The 24,189-nt window shown below is 44.4% G+C and overlaps 1 protein-coding gene across 1 annotated transcript in view; it reads left to right on the top strand.

Moving 5' to 3' along the window:
• The window catches only part of PSMD1 (proteasome 26S subunit, non-ATPase 1), a 105,105-nt gene extending 93,395 nt beyond the window's left edge, over window positions 1–11,710 (top strand). Inside the window, exons 24-25 of the mRNA XM_082630016.1 lie at window positions 9,361–9,516; window positions 11,503–11,710. Of these exons, the coding sequence (XP_082486142.1) occupies window positions 9,361–9,507 (147 nt within the window). The 3' untranslated portion in view covers window positions 9,508–9,516; window positions 11,503–11,710. The remainder of the gene's footprint in view (window positions 1–9,360; window positions 9,517–11,502) is intronic.
• Window positions 11,711–24,189: the final 12,479 nt, after the last annotated feature.

Genomic DNA, 24,189 nt, shown 5'->3' with positions numbered 1-24,189 from the left:
TGTTGTAAGAGAGTGGTCTGGTTTCATTCTTTTGCATTTGGCTGTCCAGTTTTCACAACACGGTTTATTGAAGAGACTTTACTTTCTCTACTGTATGCTCTTGGCTCCTTTGTCGTAAATTAGTTGTCTGTATTTGTGGGTTTATTTCTGAATGTTCAGTTCTGTTCCATTGATCTGTGTGTCTGTTGTGTCTATTTTTCTGCCGATAATATGCTGCTTTGATTACTACAGCTTTGTAGTATAATTTGAAATCAGGGAGTGTGACACCTCCAGCTTGGTTCTTTTTTCTCAGGATTTCTTTGGCTATTCCAGGTCTTCTGTATTTATGTTTTAAAATTTAGGATTTTTTTGGTTCTATTTCCGTAAAAACAAATGTCATTGGGATTGTGATAGGGATTGCATTGAATCTATAGATTGCTTTAGGTATATGGACATTTTAATATTGTTAATTTTTCTAATTTATGAGCATGAAATGTCTTTCCATTTCTTTGTATTTTCAGTTTCGTTCAACAATGGCTTATTCAGTTATCAGTATATAGGTCTTTCTCCTCCTTGATTAAACTTACTACTAGGTATTTTATTCTTTTTGTTGCAATTGTAAACAGGATTGTTTTCTTAGTTTCTCTTTCTGCTAGTTCATTGTTATTGTATAGAAACGCAACAGATTTGACAGAGAATCTTGAGAGCAGCAAGAGAAACACAACTCCTCCTCATGTACCCAGAGCCACAATAAGACCAACAGCTGATTTGTCATTAGAAACTATGGAGGCCAGAAGTCAGAATGTTGATATAGTCAAAGTGCTCAAAGAAAAGTCTCAACCAAGAATGCCATATCCAACAAAACTATCCTTCAAAAATGAAGGCAAAATTAAGACATTCACAGATGAAAACTAAGAGAATTTGTTGCTAGCCAGCCTGCCATACAAGAAGTACTAAAGTGAACCTTTCAGGATGAAGTGAAGACATAGTAACTTGAATCCACATGAAAACATACAGAGCACTGGTAAACATAATTATATAGGTAAATATAAAAGATAGTATAAGTGTATTTTTGTTTGTAACTCTTTTTTTCCTGTTTTTTCTCCATTAATTTTTTTAATTGAGGTATAGTTGATTTACAATATTATGTAAGTTTCAGGTTACAACATAGTGATTCACAATTTTTCAAGGTTATACTCCATTTCTAGTTATTATAAAATATTGGCTATGTTCTCTGTGCTGTACAATATATCCTTGTAGTTTATTTTATACATAGTAGTTTGTACCTCTTAATCCCCTGCCCCATCTCGTCCCTCCCCCTTCCCTCTCCCCACTGTAATCACTAGTTTGTTCTCCATATCTGTGAGTCTCTTTCTTTTTTGTTATATTCACTAGTTTGTTTTATATTTTAGGTTCCACATATAAGTGATATCATACAGTATTTGACTTATTTCACTGAGCATAATACCCTCCAAGTCCATCTGTGTTGTTGCAAATGGCACAATTTCATTCTTTTTTATGGCTGAGGAGTAGTCCATTTATTCTTTTTTATTCATTCACCTGTTTATGGACACTTACATTGCTTCCATATCTTGGCTATTGTAAACAGTGTTGCTATGAATATTGCAGTGCATATATCTTTTCAAATTAATGTTCATTTTCTTCAAATACTACCCAGGAGTAGAATTGCTAGATCATCTGGTAGTTCTAGTTTTAGTTTTTTGAGGAACCTCCATACTGTTGTCCATAGTGGCTGAACCAATTTACATTCCCACCAACAGTGCACAAGGGTTCCCTTTTCTCCACATCCTTGCCAATATTTGTTATTTGTGGTCTTCAGTAATTCTTAAGATTATGAAGGGATCCAGAAAAATTCTTTATCAGATGAGTTGGAGTTCAGAAAATGTGGTCACAGAACTCTACACCAGAGGGACCCCACCCTGTGGCCGGAGTCTGCTCTCACCCTGTCCCCAGGGTGTCCAGCTCACCACCCACTCCTTGGTCTTTTTTCCTCTTATCTGATTTAAAAGACAGCTGTACAGTGCAATCATAAATTGGTGTTGATGTGTACACACTGTATAAAAATGTAATTTGCATTGAAGTATGTCTTAGTCTGTTCTGGCTGCTATAGCAAATTGCCACCTACTGTTTAAGACTGGATGGCTTAAACAACAAATCTTTCTTTCTCACAGTTCTGAGACTAGATGTCCAAGAACAGGGTGCCAGCATGAGCAAGTTCTTGGTAAAGGCCATCATCCCAGCTTATAGACAGCCCTCTTCTCATTGTATCCTCACATAGAAGAGAAAGAGAAAGCAAACTCTCTTCATGTTTCTTCTTACAAGGGCATGAATTTCATTCCTAAGGGCTTTGCCTTCATGACCTAATTGCATCCTAAAGACCCACCTTCTCATACCATTACACTTTGTGGGGGTGGGGTAGGATTTCATCATATGAATTGGGGGAGGGGACACAACATATAGGTATGTTTGGCACATACGTGAGCCATACAGAACCATGTCTGGCACACAGTACGTGTATACTAAAGTTGGATATTGTTATGATTATTCTTATTATATATGGCAAATAAATTTCTATCTGTTTAATAAAAAAAGGGGGAAAGGGACTTCCCTGGGGGCGCAGTGGTTGAGAGTCTGCCTGCCGATGCAGGGGACACGGGTTCGTGCCCCGGTCTGGAAAGATCCTACATGCCGCGGAGCGGCTAGGCCCGTGAACCATGGCCGCTGAGCCTGTGCTCCTCAGCGGGAGAGGCCACAACAGTGAGAGGCCCGCATACCGCAAAAAAAAAAAAAAAAAAAAAAAAGCCAAAAAAAAGGGGAAAGACTCAAATTACTAAAATCAGGAAACAAAGAAGGGACATTACTTACTATCAGCCTTACACATTACTACCAACCTTACAAAAATAAAAGGATTATGAGAGTATACTGTGAATAACTATATGTCAACAAATTAGGTAATTTAGATGAAATTGACAAAGTCCTAGAAAGACAAACTACTACAACTGACTCAAGAAGAAATAGTAAATCTGAATAGATATATAACAAGTAAAGAGATTGAATTAATAATCAGAAAGCAATAAAGAAAAGCCCAGGGCCAGATGGCTTCACTGGTTAAGTCCATCAAATGTTTAAAGAAAAAATAGCATCAATCCTTTACAAACTGCTCTAAAAAAATACAAGAGGAGGAAACACTGCCAAACTTATTCTTTGTGGCCAGTATTACTCTGTAGTAAAACCAGGCAAAGACATTACAAGGAAAAAAACTACAGAGCCAATAATTAATGTTCACAAATTGGAAGATTTAGTATTACTCAAGATGGCAGTACTCCCCAATTTGATCTATAGATTCAACACAGTCCTTATCAAAATCCCAGCTGACTTTTTTTGCAGAAATATACAAACTGATCCTAAAATTCATATGGAAATACAGGGGACCCAGAATAGCCAAAACAGTCTTGAGAAAGAAGAGCAAAGTTGGAAGAATCGCACTTCCCAATTTCAAAACTTACTACAAAGCTACAGTAATCAAAACTGGTATTGGCATAAGGATAGACATCCAGATAAATGAATTTAAATTGAGAGTCCAAAAATTTATGGTCAATTTGACTTTTTTTATAATTGAAGTATAGTTGATTTACAATGTTGTATTAGTTTCAGGTATACATACAGCAAAGTGATTCAGTTATACATTTATGTATATATCTACTCTTTTTCAGATTCTTTTCCATTATAGGTTATTATAAGGTATTGGATATAGTTCCCATGTGCTATACAGTAGGTCCTTGTTGTTTATCTCTTTTATATATAGTAGTGTGTATCTGTTAATCCCAGACTCCTAATTTATCCCCCCCCCCACCCTTTCCCCTTTGGTAACCGTAAGTTTGCTTTCTACAGTATTATCTGAATAAATTTGTAGCGTTTTTTAGATTCCACAGATAAGTGATATGATATTATATTTGTCTTTGTCTCTCTGACTTTCTTCACTGAGTATATGATAATCTCTTGGTCCATCCCTGTTGCTGCAAATGGCATTATTTCATTCTTTTTTATGGCTGAGTAATATTCCTCTGTGTGTGTGTGTGTGTGTGTGTGTGTGTGTACATATATATACCACATCTTTATCCATTCATCTGTCAGTGGGCATTTAGGTTGCTTCCATGTCCTGGCTATTGTAAGTAGAGCTGCTGTGAGCATTGGGGTACATATATTTTTCTGAATTAGTTTTTGTCTTTTCCAGATACATGCCCAGGAGTGGGGTTACTGGATTATATAGTAACTCTGTTTTTAGTTTTTTAAGGAGCCTCCATAGTGTTCTCCATAGTGGCTGCACCAATTTATATTCCCACCAACAGTGTAGGAAGAAGGTTCCCTTTTCTCCACACTCTCTCCAGCATGTATTATTTGTAGTTTTTTTGATGATGGCCATTCTCACCTGTGTGAGGTGATAGCTCATTATGGTTTTGATTTACATTTCTCTAATAATTAGTGATGCTGAGCATCTTTTCATGTGCCTGTTGGCCATCTGTATGTCTTCTTTGGAGAAATGTCTATTTACGTTCTCTGCCCGTTTTTTGAGTGGATTGTTTGCTTTTTTGATATTGAGCTGTATAAGCTGTTTATATATTTTAGAAATTAATGCCTTGTCAGTCACATTGTTTGCAAATATTTTCTCCTATTTTGTATGCTGTCTTTTTGTTTTATAGTTTCCTTTGCTGTGCAAAAGCTTTTAAGTTTAATTAGGTCCCATTTGTGTATTTTTGCTTTTGTTTCCATTACTCTAGGAGATGGATCTAAAAAAAAATTTGTTGCGATTTCTGTCAAAGAGTGTTCTGCCTGTGTTTTCCTCTAGAAGTTTTATAGTATCTGGTCTTACATTTAGGTTTTTTTTGTTTTTGTTTTTGTTTTTTTTTTTAAACACCCAGTACTAGGATGAGAGATAAACCTGAATGGTGAGGGCCATGTAACTTCCTATTATTTTTTTATAATTTTTTAAAATTTATTTATTTTATTTTATGGGTGTGTTTGGTCTTCATTTCTGTGAGAGGGCTTTCTCTAGTTGTGGCAAGAGGGGGCCACTCTTCATCGCGGTGCGCGGGCCTCTCAATATCGCGGCCTCTCTTGTAGTGGAGCTCAGGCTCCAGACGCGCAGGCTCAGTAATTGTGGCTCACGGGCCTAGTTGCTCTGCGGCATGTGGGATCTTCCCAGACAAGGGCTCGAACCTGTGTCCCCTGCATTGGCAGGCAAATTCTCAACCACTGCGCCACCAGGGAAGCCCTACATTTAGGTCTTTAATCCATTTTATGGTCGATTGATTTTCTTCAATGGGGAAAGAATAATATTTTTAAGACATGGTGCTTAAGACAACTGGCTATCCATATGCAAAAGAATTAAATTGGATCCCTACCTTACAGCATATATAAAAATTAATTGAAAATGGATCAAAGACTTAAATGTACGAGCTAACACTATATAAACCCTATCTGTAAATCTTTATGATCTTGGATTAGGCAGTGTTTTCTCATATGTGACATCTAAAGCAGAAGCAACCCCCAAAAAAGATAAATTGGACTTAATCAAGTTAAAAACTTTTGTGTTACAAAAGACACTATCAAGAAAGTGGAAAAAAAACCCAGAGAATAGAAAATATTTTCAAATCACATACCTGATGAGAGACTTATATCCAAATACATTTTTTTAAACTCTTAAAACTCAATGATTTAAAAAAATATATTTTTTAACTGGGCAAAGGATTTGAATAGACATTTCTCCAAAGAAGATTTACAAATGGCCAAAAGCACATGAAAAGATGCTCAACATCATTCATCATTAGGGAAATGGAAATCAGAACCACAAGGAGATACTTCATAATACCCTAGGATGGCTATAATCAAAAAGATAATAGGGGCTTCCCTGGTGGCGCAGTGGTTGAGAGTCCGCCTGCCGGTGCGGGGGACACGGGTTCGTGCCCCGGTCCAGGAGGATCCCACATGCCGTGGAGCGGCTGGGCCTGTGAGCCATGGCCGCTGAGCCTGGGCGTCTGGAGCCTGTGCTCCGCTACAGGGAGGGGCCACAGCAGTGAGAGGCCCGCATACCGCAAAAAAAAAAAGAAAAAGAAAAAGACAATAGGTTTGTAGGTTAAAGTTAGCAAGGATATGGAGAAATTGGAAGCCGCATATAGTACTGGTAGGAATGTAAAGTGTTGCAGCCTCTATGGAAACCAGTTTGGCAGTTCCTCGAAAAGTTAAATGTAGACTTATATGACCCAGCAATTCCACTCCTTAGTATGTGCCCAAGAGAATGAAAACTATGTCCACACAAACACTTGTACACTAATGTTTATATCAGCTTTATATATAATAGCCAGAAGGTAGAAACAACTCAAATGTCCATCAAGTGGTGGATGGATAAACAAAATGTGATATGCACAATGCAGTATTATTCAGCTGAAAGAAATGACATACTGACATATACTCCACCGTGTTTGAAACTTAAAAACCTTATCCTAAGTGAAAAAAGCCAGACGCAGAAGTCCACATAATGTATGGTTCTGTTTATTTGAGATGTCCAGAATAGACAAATCCATACAGACAGAAGTTGCTTTAGCGGTTGTAGGAGCTGGGAGTGGGGGATGGAGAATGACGGCTAGCAGGTGCAGAGTTTCTTTTACGTTGATGAATGTGTTCTTGAATTAGATAGTGGAGGTGGCTGCACAACTTTGTATCCTAAAAAAAAAAATCACTGAATTGTATACTTTAAAAGAGATCATTTATGTTATGTGAATTATATCTCAATTTTTTTAAAAAGGAAGAAAAGACTGCCTCTGTGTGTGTGCAGTGAAGAAAGGGGTGCCCCCTGACTCATTCCCTCCAGAACCCTCAATGGCAGGGTCATCAGATCCTTCCTCAGACATTGCATTTGAAAGAGGCAACTTCAGGGTTTTTTTTTTTTTAATATTTATTTATTTTGTTTTTTGGCTATGTTGTGTCTTAGTTGTGGCACACGGGATCTTCTTTGTGGCATGCGGGATTTTTCGTTGTGGTGCGCGGGCTGTTCTCTAGTTGTGGTGTGCGGACTCCAGAGCACGCAGGCTCTTCATTGTGGTGTGCGGGCTTCTCTCTAGTTGCGGCGCGTGGGCTCTGTAGTTGTGGCATGTGGGCTCCAGAGTGCATGGGCTCTGTAGTTTGTGGCACGTGGGCTCAGTAGGTGCGGTGCATGGGCTTAGTTGCCCCACAGCACGTGGGATCTTAGTTCCCCAACCAGGGATCAAACCCGCGTCCCCTGCGTTGGAAGGCAGATTCTTAACCACTGGACCACCAGGGAAATCCCAGCAGCTTTAGTTTTGAAAATGGATGGCATTCCTACTCTGTTTCCTGTCCATCTTAAAAGATGTCTTATAGAGAGTGTGGAACATTTGGCAGCCGGAAGTGTCCCATTACCTCTGTCTTCCGTTGTCACTAGCCTTGTCAGAAAACAGAATGTCATATATCTTATTCTCTGCTTAGAGAGTGTGAACTTTCTCTCTAACATATAAGGCATTAATAAATCTAAACCATGTAGCTATAAAAAGCTCTTCCCATATGTTGATTATATTGCAGGATTTGGGCTGGAGCATTCCAGTTAAGCATGAAATAGTACCACTGTAATCTGCAGCCATATATTTCCAAATTGCAGGAAGTCCTTTGGTGAACATGGATATTTTCTGCTGAGTAAAAGATTGATCTCCATTTGGTCCTTTAGAAGGTTCAAATAGACTTTTAGACCATGGAGTATTAGGATAGTGGCCATGTTACTCTGTTCTTGGATGAATATTGGTATTAAAGGAAGAGTCCATTCATAAAATGGCTTTTCTTCAAGGAAAGCCAGCTTTTTAAGTGAAAGGGTTATAGATTAATGTGTATGAATGTGTATGTATTGAGAGAAGGGAAATAGTTCAGAAATTCATGAAGGCACACCCGTTGTACAGCGTGGCAGAGCAGAGTTCTGATGAGTAAAAATTAGATTAGGTTGGACTGCAGAGATGCTTATACATACATGAATCATTTGCCTAACGTGCTTGGGCTTCTTTTCCTTCCCAGTAATGTGCTTTGGTAGAAATATGTTTTTGCCAGATGTTCCCTTCACTGTTGACTGATTTAATTACAGAGAGCAGCTTTCCATTTCCTTTGACACAGGCAAGCAAATAGAATAAGATTAGCACACCAGAGATGGGCAGACAGTTTTGAGTTTTGAATTTACCTTTCGCTAATATGTTTGGGAGAGGGCTTAATAGAATTGCTTCTACACTCTACTTCCCTTTTGTTTCCAGTCTAGTTTTTCACTGTCTCGCATCACAAGGATTTGTAGATTATAGTGAAAAACACTCAGATATTTGTGATACTTATATTGCTCTATCATTCTGAAATTGCTGGAGAAAAATTGGCTTTTCATTCGTAGATTGTCTCTTGTGTCCAAAATGATGGTTTTCTCACAAATGATAAAGTATCTGTTAGACTAGTGTGCGCCTCAAACTTTAACATGCATATAAATCACCTGAGGATCTTGTTAAAATACAAATTCAGAGATCTAAAGCGGGGCCAAGTTTTCTGCATTTCTAACAAGCTCTGAGATAATGAGGATGCTACTGGTCCAGGACCACACACTGAGTAGCAAGGCATTAGAATACCGTCTTTGGATAGTAAACATTCTCCCTGCAGTCCAGCTGAGGCTAGTGCAGTACTGAGAAATACTTCTTAAATTGGGATGCATCATCCAAACAGCAACACCACATGTTCTACCATCCAGAGCCACTGGGTTAAATTTACAGGTACTCGTATAGATTACAGTTATCTTTATCCTTTCTTATGCACATTGGCAATGATGTCCTCATTCAGTCCTCAGACTAACCTGAAGGAATAGATCAGGAAGATTTTATTAGCCCCTTCTTACGTTTGAACAGTTTAGTTAAGTCACTAGTGTAGCATCACATAGGCACAAATGCCTAGGTTTCCTGACTCATCTAGGAAAGTGTAGTTCCATCCCAGTTCTTTATTTCCAAATCATTCTAGTAGCCTTGAGGTACCATTTAACAAATATGCACTCAAGATTCTGGAGCGGGCTTCCCTGGTGGCGCAGTGGTTGAGAGTCCACCTGCCAATGCAGGGGACATGGGTTCGTGCCCTGGTCCGGGAAGATCCCACATGCCGCGGAGCGGCTAGGCCCGTGAGCCATGGCCGCTGAGCCTGCGCATCCGGAGCCTGTGCTCCGCAACGGGAGAGACCACAACAGTGAGAGGCCCGCGTACCGAAAAAACAAAAAAAGATTCTGGAGCATTCTGGAAATATGAGTGGAGCTTGTGCTTCTTCATTCCTTGCTCTGTTTAATAGCTGTCCATTGGAGGCATCATCATTCTGAAGGATACCAGTGAAGACATTGAAGAGCTGGTGGAACCTGTGGCAGCCCATGGCCCGAAAATTGAGGAAGAGGAACAAGAGCCAGAACCCCCAGAACCATTTGAGTATATTGATGACTAAGGACCAGAGGTGTGTGTGGAACAAAATTGTATATCAAGGGAAATCTCTTAGTCGGTTCTTCACAAATGTTTTATACAGAGACATGGTCTCACTTTTTCCCTTTTGTACTTAACCCCTGTTTACCTAAACGGTATTAAAATTTACCCTTCTTTGACCTCTTCGTGAATACGGAATATACCAATTCCTTTTTCCTTCTTTGACTCTCTACCCTCTAGTGTTCTACCAGTGCTATTCAAAGTGGCTGGACTGCAAACTGATTTCATAGGTCCATGACGAAGTAGGGAGCTTGCTCCAGAATGTAACTCAATGCTCCTCTCATCAAAAAAGCCTTGCTACCCACTAACCCCAAAAAGTCAGCTGAGAACTGACTGTCAGCTCAGTGACGGAGGTGATTTCCATTTTGATGTAAGCTCCTTGTTGTGGATCAGTTATAGTTTGTGGACGGGCACTGGTCCGTAGATCACACTTTGAGTAGCACAGGTCTAAATTCCTCACTGATTCTTCTCTCTCTCCCTTTCCTTTGGCAATACTTTTGGCACTAAAAGCCTTACCATTCATTATTCGAGAAGCTATTGAACATCTAATATGTATAAGACATAGTGCTTATAGGTACTTTGGGGTCAGTTAGACTGTAACACAAAGCTTTGTCCAGTTGAAAAAGATTATTATTATGCCAGTGTCCTAACAATGTTGAAGGGGGTTTTTAGATGCAAAAGATTGCAATTTCACGAAATTGTCATTCTGTTTCCTCCAGTTTTTTTTGAATGGTCATCACGTATCTGAAGATGCATATAAACTGTATAATCAAGGTTCTCTAATTCCACCCTACTACAAGTACGTTGTCAAACAAATATGAATTTATTCTACTTTTTAAACAAAGTAAGATCAGTATCATTTATTACATTAGGACAAAAGAAAAATACATTTGAAATGTCAAGTTGCAAATCTAGCGCTGTGTTACACACTAAGTAGCAATTAATGAAAGCTTTTATAGAAACCTCAGATAAATGTTAAGGCAGAAACCCTGCTATTAGTAGAAAAATATATTCAAGCCTCCAAGAGACAGTTTGGAGATTTATAACTTCCCTTCCTGCTTTTGAAAATTGTCTTTCAGCTCTTGATGGTTTCCTAAGCTTTACCCAACCAGCACATGACAATATTAATACCCTGAGCTCTCAGTCTGTGTGCAGAACTGAACTCACAGTAGCCCTCTTCAGCCTTTCACAATACCTTACTGAAAACCCCCTGATTAAGTCTTTCAAGACAGTTAACTACAAAATGGCTTAGAAGTTTTCAGTTGGAAATCGGATTCTTGTTAGGTTTTTTTTTTCGTATTTATTTATTTATCTATTTACTTTTGTATTTATTTATTTAGTGTGCGCCGGGTCTTAGTTGCAGCACGTGGAATTTTAGTTGCGGCACGCGGATTTTAATTGCAGCATGCAGGATCTTTTAGTTGCAGCATGCGGACTTCTTAGTTGCAGCATGCGGACTCTTAGTTGCGGTATGCATGCAGGATCTAGTCCCCGACCAGGGATCGAACCCTGGCCCCCTGCATTGGGAGCGTGGAGTCTTACCCACTGGATGACCAGGGAAGTTCCCCTTGTTAGTTTTTAAAAGGGTAAGATATCCAGTCAAATGAGAATTTGGAAACTATAGTCTGTCTTAGCACAAACTGTCATATTAGGACTGCATCAGCAGGGTTAGGGGCTAGTTTGTTTTTTGTTTGTTTGTTTGTTGTTTTGGTTTTTTATCTTGGGTGTTTTTTTGTTTTTTGTTTTTTTGCCGCACTGTGCAACATGTGGGATTCTAGTTCTCCAACCAGGGATTGAACCCATTACCCCTGCAGTGGAAGCGTGGAGTCTTAACCACTGGACCACCATGGAAGTCTATAGGCTAGTTTTAGACTTCAACATCTAGTAGTTTGTTTTGGGTTTTTTTAATGTTTTTTAAATAAAGAATAACCCTAGCTTCTCCCTCTCCCGCCTTCCCCAGGATTTTATTGCTCACCTGAAGAAGATTGTCCAGGCTCATATTGGAAACGCCTGTGAGGAAGTTCATGCTGAGACCTGCTATTCACTGCATGTATCATTGCCTCTGTGCTGACCTTGTGTCCAAGTCTTTGGTTGAAGAGATGGTATATGACTATCTAGTGTTCTCTTTCACACAACTTGGTTTTCAAATAAATATATTAAGATCTTCAGATGGACAAGGACTTCTTGTTTGTTTTTCAGCCTGGATTTTAAATAAATGGATCTAGTACTCTTTCCTCCCACCATGAAACGCCTAAACCCAAAGAGCTAAATCTTTGATTGCTGGGATGAGTATGCATGACTTTAATATTGGTGAAAGAGTTAAACTATTTTATAGATTATTTGAAAAATAATGGAAAAAATAAGAGAGAAAACCACCCTTGTTTATTACTCCAAGAATTCTCTGCATTTTTATTAATGGGATTCAGGGTGTAGGGTGGCATCACTTACTGAGGAAGTCCCTTTAATGATCCAAGGGAAATGTAGTCTGTTTAGGCAGCTCAGAAGCTTTTTTTTTTTTAAATAAGCTTTGCTTATTGTTTCCTGCTTTTGATCCTGTTAAGGACAATAGATATAAATTATTTCTATTTAGCCACAAGATCTAATAATGTACCCTTTTTTTCTCCTTTTCTGACTTCTTTTTTCATGGTTTTTTTTTATTGAGGTATAATTTAAAGGTAGTAAAAAATGCAGACATTTGGTTATGTAGGGTCTTTTGTGCCTTGGCCTTCAATTATTAAAGTAAAAGTAGGTAGTTTCCAACATTTATACACGAATAGTTCTTTATTCCAACCTTGATTCTTTCACTTCTTAATTTAAGATATAGCCTTCTGAGTCTGGAAAAAAATTTTTAAAACCTATTTTTAGAGGAAACAAACTCCTGGGTAGATCAGCTCTATCCATTCATCTACCACAGCTTTGTTGTTAGGTCCAGGTCTAAAGGTTACTGATCCCAAAGGATGGCTCCACTCATTGGTTAATTTCATTGTATCCCCTCCTTTGTAAATTCCTTGTTTCCTCAATATCAGATGATTCTCTAAAAGAGATTATCTCATTTCCTAGCCTCTCATTAGCTATGTCCTTCCTGTTCAACCTCTTAACATTGCTTGCATTTCAGACACAGTTATCTCTAACATTTCCCTTAATATATGAAATGTTTAAAAAACAGAAGTCTGTCAATGATGTCACTGTCCAAAATTGAGTAGTCTGGGAGAAGTGGTACATTCATGGGTCTCTGGCCAAAGTTAATAAATTCTTTCTAAAATAGTGCATTGAACTTCAGGGAGCAGTCAACACTAGTTCCTGGTAAGAAGTGCAATTTAGAATTTGTATCTTGGTCTTAAATCTTAAGGTTATAGCTTTTAAAAATGCAAGCTATTAAAGTAAAATGGCCACTTGGGTCAGATTATGATGAGATTGTATCTCTTTTCCTGACTTTTTTTTCCTAGAAGGTTTCCTATGGTACCCCTAACACCGAGATAACTAAGGTGCAAAGAAATCTAAAGTGATATATGAAATAAAGTCACGCATGAAAACAGGACAGGAGCTAGAATTGACACATTCAGTAGAAGAAACAGAAGGGAAAATGGCAGCAATTACTGCCAGTGTTGTCATTGGGGCACACTGTTTCAGAGTTGAAGGCAAGAGGGCTGCACATCCAGCCACTCCCTGGGCATCCCTATTTGGGCTGCCTCACAGGCACTTAAAACCATATAAGCAAAGCACGTCCAGCCTCTTCTGCTCCCCCTTGAGGCTAATTACAACCCCTTGATGTGGTGATCCAACCAGAGATCCAGAAAGCCTTCACCCTGGACTCAGTTTAGCCTCTCAAGCATCTCTCCAGTTCATCCACCCATCTTCCCCACTGTTCACTACCCCTAGTTTAAGTACTCGACTGTCTGCCTCCAGACTTGGCCCACTCTAGTCCATTCTCCAAACTGATCTTTCTAAATTGCAAACCATATTAGTCTCCTGCTTAAAATCTCTCAGTGGTTCTTTGTTGAATAATGTGCAAATCCTTTTCTATGTGTACAAAGTTATGCAAGGCATTAGCTGCTACTCACCTCTCCAGCCTCCCATCTCTTCACTCTTCTCCCACCTCACACTCAGAACCACTTTCACTTCCTTCAAAGATCCATTGAAGGGATTTGCTGTGGAAAGCCGAAGTGTTGTCTCATTTATGATGAAGATAATAAGGGGGCTGGGGAGAGGACTGAGACAAAGCCACAGAAGCTTCTTTGCCCAAGCTCAACTTCTCATCATCTCATGCCAGCTAGAGATAACTGGCTTCTGCACGTACTATTCCTTCTGCCTGAAATACCCTTCTCTCCCTCAAGGTCTGGTGAATCTACTAGTTACTTCTTTTTTTTTTCTTTTTTTTATTGGAGTATAATTGCTTTACAATGTTGTGTTAGTTTCTGCTGTACAGTGAAGTGAATTAGCTATATGTATACATTCTACTAGTTAGTTCTTTAGATCTCAATTTAAAGAGACTTCTTCTAAGAAACCCTCCCCAATTTCCCCCACCAGAGCTGGACTAGGTCCTCTTTGCTTCCCCAGTGCCCAGTATTGCCCCCGTTGTCCTTATCACACCATATTATCATTCATTGCCCAGTTGACTTGCCTATCTTCCCCCACTTTTGTCTTGCTCACCATTATAACCCTAGTGCACAGTGTATGATCCTATATTCTTGGACTCTGTACTGTTGAGAATGGTGAGAGCCACAACTGAGCACTAATAGAACAACTGGGACAGAATCCATGAGGACATATGAGGAGATTAATTCAGATGTCTTCTCATTTATCTCCTGCAGTGATTAAACAATCCTTCTCAGGACTGTTTTTCAATTGGTTTTGCTCTTGGAGAACCTTGGCTTTGTGTATGTATATGTGCAAGATGGTGTGTCTGAAATCTCTAGCTGGCATGAGATGATGAGAAGAAGTTGAGCTTGGGCAAAGAAGCTTCTGTGGCTTTGTCTCAGTCCTCTCCCCAGCCTCCTTAGTATCTTCATCGTAAATGAGACAACACTTAGGCTTTGCACTGCAGATCCCTTAGAAGTTGCTTAGCTTGATTGTTTCTAGAGCTCAAGTTCCTTTTCTACCCTCTCATTTTTTACAATTAAGAACTGGAAGGGAGGGCCCTTCTAAACCGAACTGCATAATGGGAAGGTCATAGACTCTGGCTTCAGACTTTGGTTCAGATCCTGATCTTGTCCCTTAGTGGTTTCCTCATTTGTACAGGGGAAATAATGTTTACCTCAAGGTTGGGGGATTAAATGATAATGGCTAATTATTACATGCTTACTACATGCTAGATACTAAGAATCACACGTATTGACTTATTCCTCACGACAACCCTGTGAGCTAGATGCTGTTATCTTGAGATAATCTATCTAGGTTAAAGAACCTAGCACTAACGTATTCACTAAATTTTAGTTGAATCAGAACGGTATGGTCTAACCCCTCATTTTACACATGAAGGCACTTATAAGAGTGAAGTGACTGGTTGACATTAAGCACCATTTTTACAGTTGTGTTTCCAGTTCATCTTTCCACAGAGCTGGTCTCTAGCCTATTCGTTTTCTGGGCATGTTTGATCCAAAGGGCAACAGACCTCCAAATAGCCATTTTTCTGGCTATTCTACTTCCATCCTCTGCTCCAGGTTTGTGTCTTCTTCCTCCATACTCTTAAGCCAGTACACCTTTTCAGAAAGGGATTGTCAATAAAAGCATTATTTCCAAACACCCGTTGCCTCTACAACACAGCCCATTGCTGATGGGCATTTCCCATCTGTTTGCTGGGATCTGGGCAGTTCCTTTGGTGCATGCACTCAGTGATTGCCAAATCAGTGAGTTATTTATTTATAATAAAATTGCATCCGGCAGACAATTACCTTCAGAGATCTTGGGCATTACACAGATCTGGGACTTGGCAAATAGTTGGACAGAGATAAAGAGTTTCCCTTCAAGTTGTATTCCCACGACCTGGTGTGAGCAGCCTCTGACTCGTGCCATGATCTCTTCTCAGAAGCCCTGATTCATGTTCTAAAGATTTAAGAGGTTTATAAGCATACAAGGCTTTCTGCTTATGCTGGGTATGAGCTAGCCTCTCCAAAATAAGGAGTAAGCATACCCCTTCCTTTGTTCCTGGATTAGAAGCCTGGTGGGGGTATTCAATCAATCTTTCCTCTGAGCAACTCCCAGGCGTGTATGATACATGGTTGGCAGGTGATTCGTTGTTCTCCAGTGATTTCCTGTGTGCATGGGATTTTTATCCCCCAGCCAGTTTATAAATAAGCTCCTTAAGAGCAAGCCCCAACATATCCCCCGAAGTCCCTGTCACAGTGTTTGAGACATAATACCTATTGGCTCCAGGTTAAATAATTGGGGAGTCTGGTGATACACTTGATCCTGGTTTATTTTTCTCCATGGCACCTAGAACCACCTTGCATATCATATGTTCCTTTATTGTCTGTATCCCCCGCTTAGTGTGTAAACTCCCTGAGGACAAGGAGTTTGGTTTTGATGATTGATATATTCCTAGTGCCTAGAGCAGTTCCTGGCTCATCCTAGGCTCCCAGTAAGTATTAGATAGACAGACAGATGGTCAGACAGATGGCTGGACCGATGATAGTGCCAAGCATGTATTTAGCTTCTGTGTGCTGGGCACTCCGTTCGGCACTTTATTCACATTACCATTTTCAATCCTCACAGTTCTATTGTGAGCTAGATATTCCTATCCCGTTTTACACAAAATGGGACTTAGGATGAGGGTACAGAGTAAGTTATGAAACTGGAATTCAAACCCAGGTCTGACTACAAAACCTGATTCTTTTGCTTCTGCTTATTTTAGCCACCATGGCAGTGACTTGACAGACCTGGAGTCCAACTCAGAAATCAGCCAGTTTAGCTGGCACTCAGGTGATCCTGAGACCACACTGAGAAACAGTGTCCTACACAAAGCTGCCTCTAGACTTGGGTCCCCTTGGCGTTTAGATGGGGTATGGATACGGGGGTAGTGAGGACCCCAGAACCCCTCCAACAGCACAGCCATCAGCAAAAGCCCTCCGTATAAGACAGATGTCTCCAGCAGCAATGCAGGATATACCTGGAGGCAGAATTATTCCCCAAAGGAAAGGTCCCCAGAAACCAGATCAGTGGACCAAGTGGCAGGAAGTGAGAATGCTGTCCTGCTGGGGCCCCTTGGGCAGGTCTCACTTGTAGTACATGTGATACACGGCACCAGGCCTGCTGGCTTCCCTAACTCCAGGCTCGCCTACACTCACCATGGCTATTGCTGCTCACCAGCAAGAAGGACTTTGGGTTTGTCTAACTCTGGTAACAGCCCATTTAATGAGATGCTTCGCTCTCTCCCCCAGAGCCCTGCGGTGGGCATACTGAGGAGCAGGGGTGGCCACGATGCACTGCTTCCCCTGGGAAGTGCCCCACCGGAGCCCCCAGCCTGAGACCTTCTGCGGCTTGCAGTGACCAGGGAGATGCAAGCACATCGACTTGCCCAAGCAGACAGTGCCTGTGAGCGGATGCCAAACAGTCCTTGCCCTGGAAACTCCAGGCCCCAAGCCAGCCCCACAGAGGCCTGGACACAGGTGTCTCAGCCTTTCTTCTCGTCAGGGTTCTCAGGGGGGCTGTGTTCACGTAGTCCAGTAACACCTCAGCCGGCAGCGGGCTCAAGCAGGGCTGGCAGGGCTAAATTCCCCATCAGCAGGCAAAAGTGCATGCTGGAGCCAGCAGGGTAGAAGCCCAGGAAGAAATAATTTCATTTTTCTTAAAATAATTTGATCAACATATATTTGCAATTAAAATAGTCTTTATGGGGAATATGAACACGTTGTTAGACCTCCTTACACTTATTTTGTGGCTTAGAAATGTTTTTATTTTTAATGGGGGCAACGGGGCAGGGGGGAGGCACCATAATCTTTTCAGTGCTTAGAGTCTTTAAAGGTCCTAATCTATCCTGAACAGGGACATGTTATCTGTGCTTAGTCCCTCAACATTCTCAAGCCACTGACTGGTTCAAGACAAAGTCACGCTCTGGCAGTGAAGCTGATACTAATAAGGAATATGGAAAAGCATCACATCTGAGGGGAAAGCCAGTGTGACTAAACCAAACTGTGGAAATTAAATCCATAGATGACTGGCCTTAGCTCACATTCCTGTACCACGTTAGAGAAGGTCTAGGGAGCTCATTCACTCATGTATTCACCCATTCTCCAGTGAGCCTCTGTAACGTTTGCAAACCAGCCACCATGTGCATTCCTTCTGGGAACTGATGTCTGTGCCTTCATTTTTCCCTGAGGGAACTGCTGACCTCCTAGCTCAGCCCAGCTGCCAGTCAGCACACCCCACCCGCAGGCCTCGGTGACGGGTTCAGGGAAGAGCACACAGCCCATCAGGCCAGTTCTGGGACCTGTGTTCCAACTACTGGGAACCACTCTCTCTTCTACTTTTGACACGCCCTAAAGCTGAGCCTTGCTCCGCAAAGAGCCTGAACATGATGTGAACCCAGAGGAACCCGAGCTCAGAGGCGGATCCAAACAGCATCACACAAGCTCTGAATCCAGCTGTGTCTCTACCTCCAGACTATGAAGTTCCATGAGTGACAAGTTCTCTTTTTTTAAGCAAAACACAAGGCACTTAGAGTTGAATTTCTGGCATTTGATACCAAAAGACTACTTCAAGAAGAACCATTAAAGAGGGGTGCTACGGGCTAAACTGTGTCCTCTCAAAGTTCATATAGTGAAGTCCTAACCTCCAGTACCTTAAAATATGACTGTATATGGAGATAGGGCCTGTCAAGAGGTAGTTAGTGTCCTTACTAGTGTCCTTACAAGACAGACAACACACAGACCAAGGGGCAACCACGTAAGGACAGAGCAAGAGGGAGGCCATCTGCAAGCTGCAGAGAGAGGCCTCAGAAGAAACCAAACCTGCCAGCACTTCATCTTGGGTTTCCAGCCTCCAGAACTGTCATAAAGTGAAATTCTGCTGTTTAAGCCACCCAGTGTCTAGTATTTTGTATGGCAGCCCCAGCAAATTAACACAGAGGGTGTACTAGGGGACAGATGAGGTGATTGAATTGGTGGCGGGGGTGGGGGGAGTCAGAGGAAACCACTGCAGTCTTCCACCAGGGAGATGAGGCTTGAGCGAAGCAGGAGGCAGAAGCAATAAAGAGAAGAACATGGATCTGAGAGAAATTTTAGGCCAAATTGAACAACTTGGTCACTGACGATGACGAAGTGAGGGTAGGGATATCAAGCTTTTTGCTGGAGCCTGATGGTGTCATGTCCTCCAGCAGAGGGAGCGAAGTCAGAGACACCAAGTGGTGACCGTAAACTATACCTGTGTCTGTCCTCACTGTGTCCCTTACCTCTCCCCACACAGGGTTATTAGCTCCTGGTCTGGGCTTGGTGGATTCACGTTCATCTCCCCTCCACCCTCACAGCCTGAAGCTGCAGTTCTCAGGAGTGAGGCATAACTGCCCCTGGAAGGGAGGCATTTCCCACATCGGGGGGTGGAGGCATTTTTAGTTCCCACAACGACTGGGGAACCCAACGGGTGTTCCTGGTGGGAGCCCACCATGCTGGACGTCTTGCCATGCATGGCTCGGTCTGGTCCAGAACTTTACTAAGAGCTGCTCATCCTTTTGAACTACCCAGTCGCCACCATCACACCCCTGCGCCAGTCTGCATGGCAGCAACTGCCTGAGGCCACATGCGTCAGACTGCTTTCTGTCTTCCCATGTAGTCGGCCCAAGTGCTTACATATGGAAAAATACATTATATTTTAATAAATTGCATTATCACGATTATTTTAAAATCAGGTAGGTGAGGAGGTTATATTAGCTGGGAATTTCATTTTAGGATAGGAAAGAGGATATTACAAAGCATGTGATGGAAGGGGGAGCCTGAGAAGGTGGAGACTCAACACCCAGGGCGGCGGCGCAGCCTCCATGGAGAGCGACCCTGAGGCCTCCCCGCCTGCTCTTCCCAGCGGGCCAGGCCTCTGCGCAGCCTCTACCCTATAAGGCCATGTGAGGGCTGAGCAGGCAGAGGAAATAAATGGGCTCCCCTAGCAGGGTCCTGCAGCTCTCACAGCTTCCTGGAGGGGAGGTGGCTCCCAGAGCCCCACACCGCCCCCCGAGAGGGCTTGGGCTGCCCCGTGCCCCCTGCCCCCGAGAGCCCCAATTAGAGGATCCGGACTGAGCCAGACTTTCAAGGGCAAGTAAAGAACGTTACCTGTCTACAGCCCCTGTTACTTCCTCCAGACAGGTACACACACATTTCCATAGGACAGATGGTTCTAGAAAATGGGAGGCAGGCATACCAGGGTCCTGAGGGCTCTTGGGGCCAGGACGATAGAAAACTGTCCCTTGTCTTGGCTCCTTCCCCACACCTGTGTTCTAGGCTCGGCACTGCTGGGGGGAATGGCAAAAGGCCTGCCTGCACGATTGTGTGGCCACAGCTGGCCTGGCCCGAGACCTGGCTTTGCAAAGACCTGGAAAGCTTAGATGCAAGGGCTTTGGGGTTCAAAGCAAGGCCTGGACACTGGGGAGCAGGGCCACCATGGTGCACCACCATCAAGGGTGCTCCCTAGAGGCAGCGGTGGGTTAGCCAGCACCCCGGGGCTAGCACCCAGCCCCCTTGGAAGGCGGAGCACTGAGACCTTGGGTTCTCCTCTGCTCCTCACCCACTCGTACCCCAAAGGATTCATCCACATACTTCTTCCAAACAAATCCAGTGCGCAGCCTACGAGAAAATCTGGAGAAAGAAATTTCCTTCATACGTTCCTTCATACAAACGGCACCCGTCACCCTCCCAGCCTCGCCTTGATGGTTGGGCTTCACCACTCACAGCCCAGCTGGGAAACCTTCAAACAGAGCGTCTCCTGCTCTGCCCCCACCGGCCAGCAGGCCCAGAGCAAAGGTGCTGCTACGTCTAAGTGGCTCTGGCTTCCCAGCCCGGGAGCTCGAAGGGGTGGATGGAGACTCACCTCGCAGCAGGAGGTCCCCCTCCCATGGACTTCTCTCACTCTCCAGAGTTTTCTCATGTGATCCCTATGGTCACATAGGGCCTATGGCCCTATATGGCCTATGGTCACTGCACTCCCAAAGGTCTGTGACTCTGAGATCGGACCCTGCTGCTAAGAGCTGGCCAGCTGGCCAAGCCTCAGATGGTTGCGGAGTTTGATGATACTGCCCCTCCCGTTCCTTCCTGGATGTGCTCAGCTCCTGCAGGCTGACCTCCACCCCTGCGGTTGACCTCCATCAGGACTATCCCGGGATCTCAGCTGGGCCATATTTGCCTGAACCCCAGGGATGGACAGAGTTCATATCATTTTTCCTGGACAGCTTCTCAGCCAGTCCTCCAAGCAAATACTCGGGGCGGGGGTTGCCTTAGCCCCATTTACCAGAAACTTCTGAGCCTGGACAAGACGCTGCCACACTGTAGCTGCTCCAACATCTCTGCCTACTTCAGCACCTCCCCCAAGGATCTTGGCAGGCCCTGCTGGGACCCATACAGAGGAGGACGAGGCCACTCCCCTGTCCCAGCAGGAGGGAGGAGGAGGTCACCGAGCTGGACGCTGGGGCAGTGTCTGTGTCCCCTCTCCCCTCCTCCATGCTAGGGAGCTCCGCCTCACGCCCACGGGCAGGGAGGCTGGGAGGCAGCCAGCCCTGCCCAGGGAGCCTGTGGGAGTCCAGACTCTTCCTTGTGGGTAATCAACTCGAACATGCTCAGCACAGAAGCAGCCTTCATCTTATACACACAAAGCCATTTTAAAGAGTCAAGGACAGGGTGCAGCCAGGCCTCAGGAGCGAGGGGAACCAGACCCTTGGGCCCCAGTCTCCAGGGAGAGAGCTCCCACAGGACTTCGCGCGTTCTCCCTGCCTCTCCGCCCAGGCCGCCGCTCGCTGCTCCCGGGCCCAGGTCGCAGGCCCGGCCACGGGGAGAGCTGGCTTCCAGTCCCCGCCCCACACAGAGCCCGTGGCAGAGCCCAGAGGAGAGAGACAGAAGCCGAGAACTGAAGGCACTGCTGGGGTCCTCCTTCCCGCTCTGCCTGAGGGAGGCGGGCCGCGCCTGACTTCCCTGTGACGGGAGCCAGGAAAAGTCGCTTTTGGCTGAAGCTGTTTCAAGACAGGTTTCTGTCACTGGACGTGAAGGAGTCCTCTGCGTCTCTGGCGCGACTTTGTAAGGAGTTGAGGCCGAGAGGAAAAGGGACAGGGCCAGAGAGCTTGTAATGAGGGAAGGCGGGGTTGGCCTGGGCTGCTGTGCCCCGGGCCGCTCCAGTGTCTTTGCCCCGACTTCCTTCCCAGGGTCAGGGCTGGGGGCCGGTCGTGGGAGGAAAACAGTGATGGCCGGGCCGCCCGGGTGGGGGCTGTCTCCGCTCCAGAGCGCCTGTGATTTCTGGGAACCGCTCTGCACTCTGACCGCCGGGCTGGCACAGCCAGAGTCCAGGTTCCTGGAAATGCCCGCGGGAGAAGGCGCGGGTGCGCCTGGGGCCCGGCAGGAGCCGAACTTCCGCCGGGGCGGAGCCCAGGTCAGGTCCGACGGCTGCTGTCTTAAGCTCTACCCAGGCCCCGCGCTGACCCCATCCTTCCCAGGCCCGAGGGCACTGCAGTGACGCCCCCCACCCAAGATTAGGGTCACTGGGTGAAAACGCCATGGGCGCCTTGCTTGCTTCCTCTCGGGGCGGAGCGGCTGCGTTGGTGACCGCGGCTCCACCTGGTCCCCGCGCGCCAGCCAGGCGGACGCGCGGGCGGGCGGCGTCTGTGCGGCTTCCAGGGCGGGGCGGGCGGCGGGCGCAGATCCAGCCTCGCAGAGCCCAGCTCCCCGCGCCGCGCCGGGGCCCGGGGGATGCTCGCTCCCGCTCCCGCCCAGAGCCCGCGCAACCCGAGACCTTCAAGTCCAAGGGCTCCCACACTTGGAGTGCCCATCAGTCCCAATCGACTAGATTGCTGGGCCCCACCCAGAGTTTCTGATTCGGCAGGTCTGGGTGGGGCCTGAGAATGTGCATTTCTAACAAGCTCCCAGATGCTGCTGCGGCAGCTGATCTGGGGACCACACATGGGAAAGCCAGTGGGCCATCCTCCCAAATTCTCTCCTCATCTGCCGTAGTTTCACTTTTGGCTTCAGATGTCTATTAGCAGTAAAAGGCTTCATCCAGGGGCAGCAAGGAGTTCTACGTCTTACCCTTGACCTCAGGTTCAACTGAGCTCATGGGACATTCATTATAGGTGGGGAGAAGGGTGAAAAGGGAGATTCAGCGTTACTATGTGCATCTTCTATCATCAGTAATTATTCTTTTCATTGTCACGATTAACCAACTATTTATTTAGTAGCCCAGCTGTCCCTGTCTCCCACACACCCTCTCAAGTCCATATGTAGGTCTCACCGTGAAAGCAGTGGTCATAATGTAAAGTTGGTTTGGGGCAAGTGGATCGGTGCTTAGGCTGAGACAACAATGAGGCCAGGAAGTGCTTAATGACAGGGTTGGCGATACAGCTAAAGAGGTTCCTTGTGAGCCATGCCTTGCTGGTCCTCAAGATGTGTCAACCTGCGAGAAAACCACCAAATTCGATATCTGTAGCATCTACTCTTCAGTTCAAACCAACATACTGCCCTCTATGCTTGCCCTTTGGGAAGGCCATTTTAAGGTCTGGATCTTTTTGCCAACCTCATCCAGGCCACAGAACTACTGGGCGCTGTGATGTGACTTACATCCCTGGAAATAAACTTAAATTGTCTAACAAGAAACCAATTTTTTTTTTTTTTTTTTTTTGCGGTATGCGGGCCTCTCACTGTTGTGGCCTCTCCCGTTGCGGAGCACAGGCTCCGGATGCGCAGGCCCAGCGGCCATGGCTCACGGGCCCAGCCGCTCCGCGGCATATGGGATCCTCCCACACCGGGGCACGAACCCGTATCCCCTGCATCGGCAGGCGGACTCTCAACCACTGCGCCACCAGGGAGGCCCAAGAAACCAATTTTTAAGCCATTTTCAGTTGATATAACATATAGAAATTACGTCTGTAATAGTCAGACTTCTTTTGGTTGCAAGTGACAGAAACTCAATTTGAACCAGTTTAAATGAAAACGATGGTTGATTGGAAGAATGCTGGGGTTGGGGGGGAGCAGTGCTTATGCAATGGATGGAGTGAGGGCTGCTCCAGGGAACTCAAGAGTCTGGAACCAAGGATCTGATGCCCCCAACATGCTCTGTTTGCATCGCTCTAGGTAACAGCTTCATTTTCTCAGGCCTTCCCATGTGATGAAGAACACGGCAGTAGTCTGCTCTGGAGTCTCATTTTACAATGAACTGACCACACTTCAACAGAAAAATCCCAGGGAAAGACTTTCATTGGATCAGCTTGGATCACATGCCTATCCTGGACCAGTCACTTGTCAGAAGGATGGGGCAATATTGGTCCAGATTGGGCTGTAATGCCCATCCCTGTGGTCAGGGGTGGGGGTGTGGGGTGCATTTCTAGAAGGGAAGGGATGCTGGTCAAATCCTGCTCATCAGGCAAATGCACTTGTAAGTGACCAATCCTGATCGTGAGGCAAATGCACTTGTAAGAAAAAGTAAAGCAGGAGTGGTTTTTTTGTTTGTTTTTTTCTTTGGCAGTGTTGCGCAG

Source organism: Mesoplodon mirus, assembly GCF_964341445.2.
Source record: "Mesoplodon mirus genome assembly, chromosome: 8".
Taxonomy (NCBI): Eukaryota; Metazoa; Chordata; class Mammalia; order Artiodactyla; family Ziphiidae; genus Mesoplodon; species Mesoplodon mirus.
Note: the sequence above shows the minus strand (reverse complement) of the source record. Positions and strands in the feature narration are given on the sequence as shown.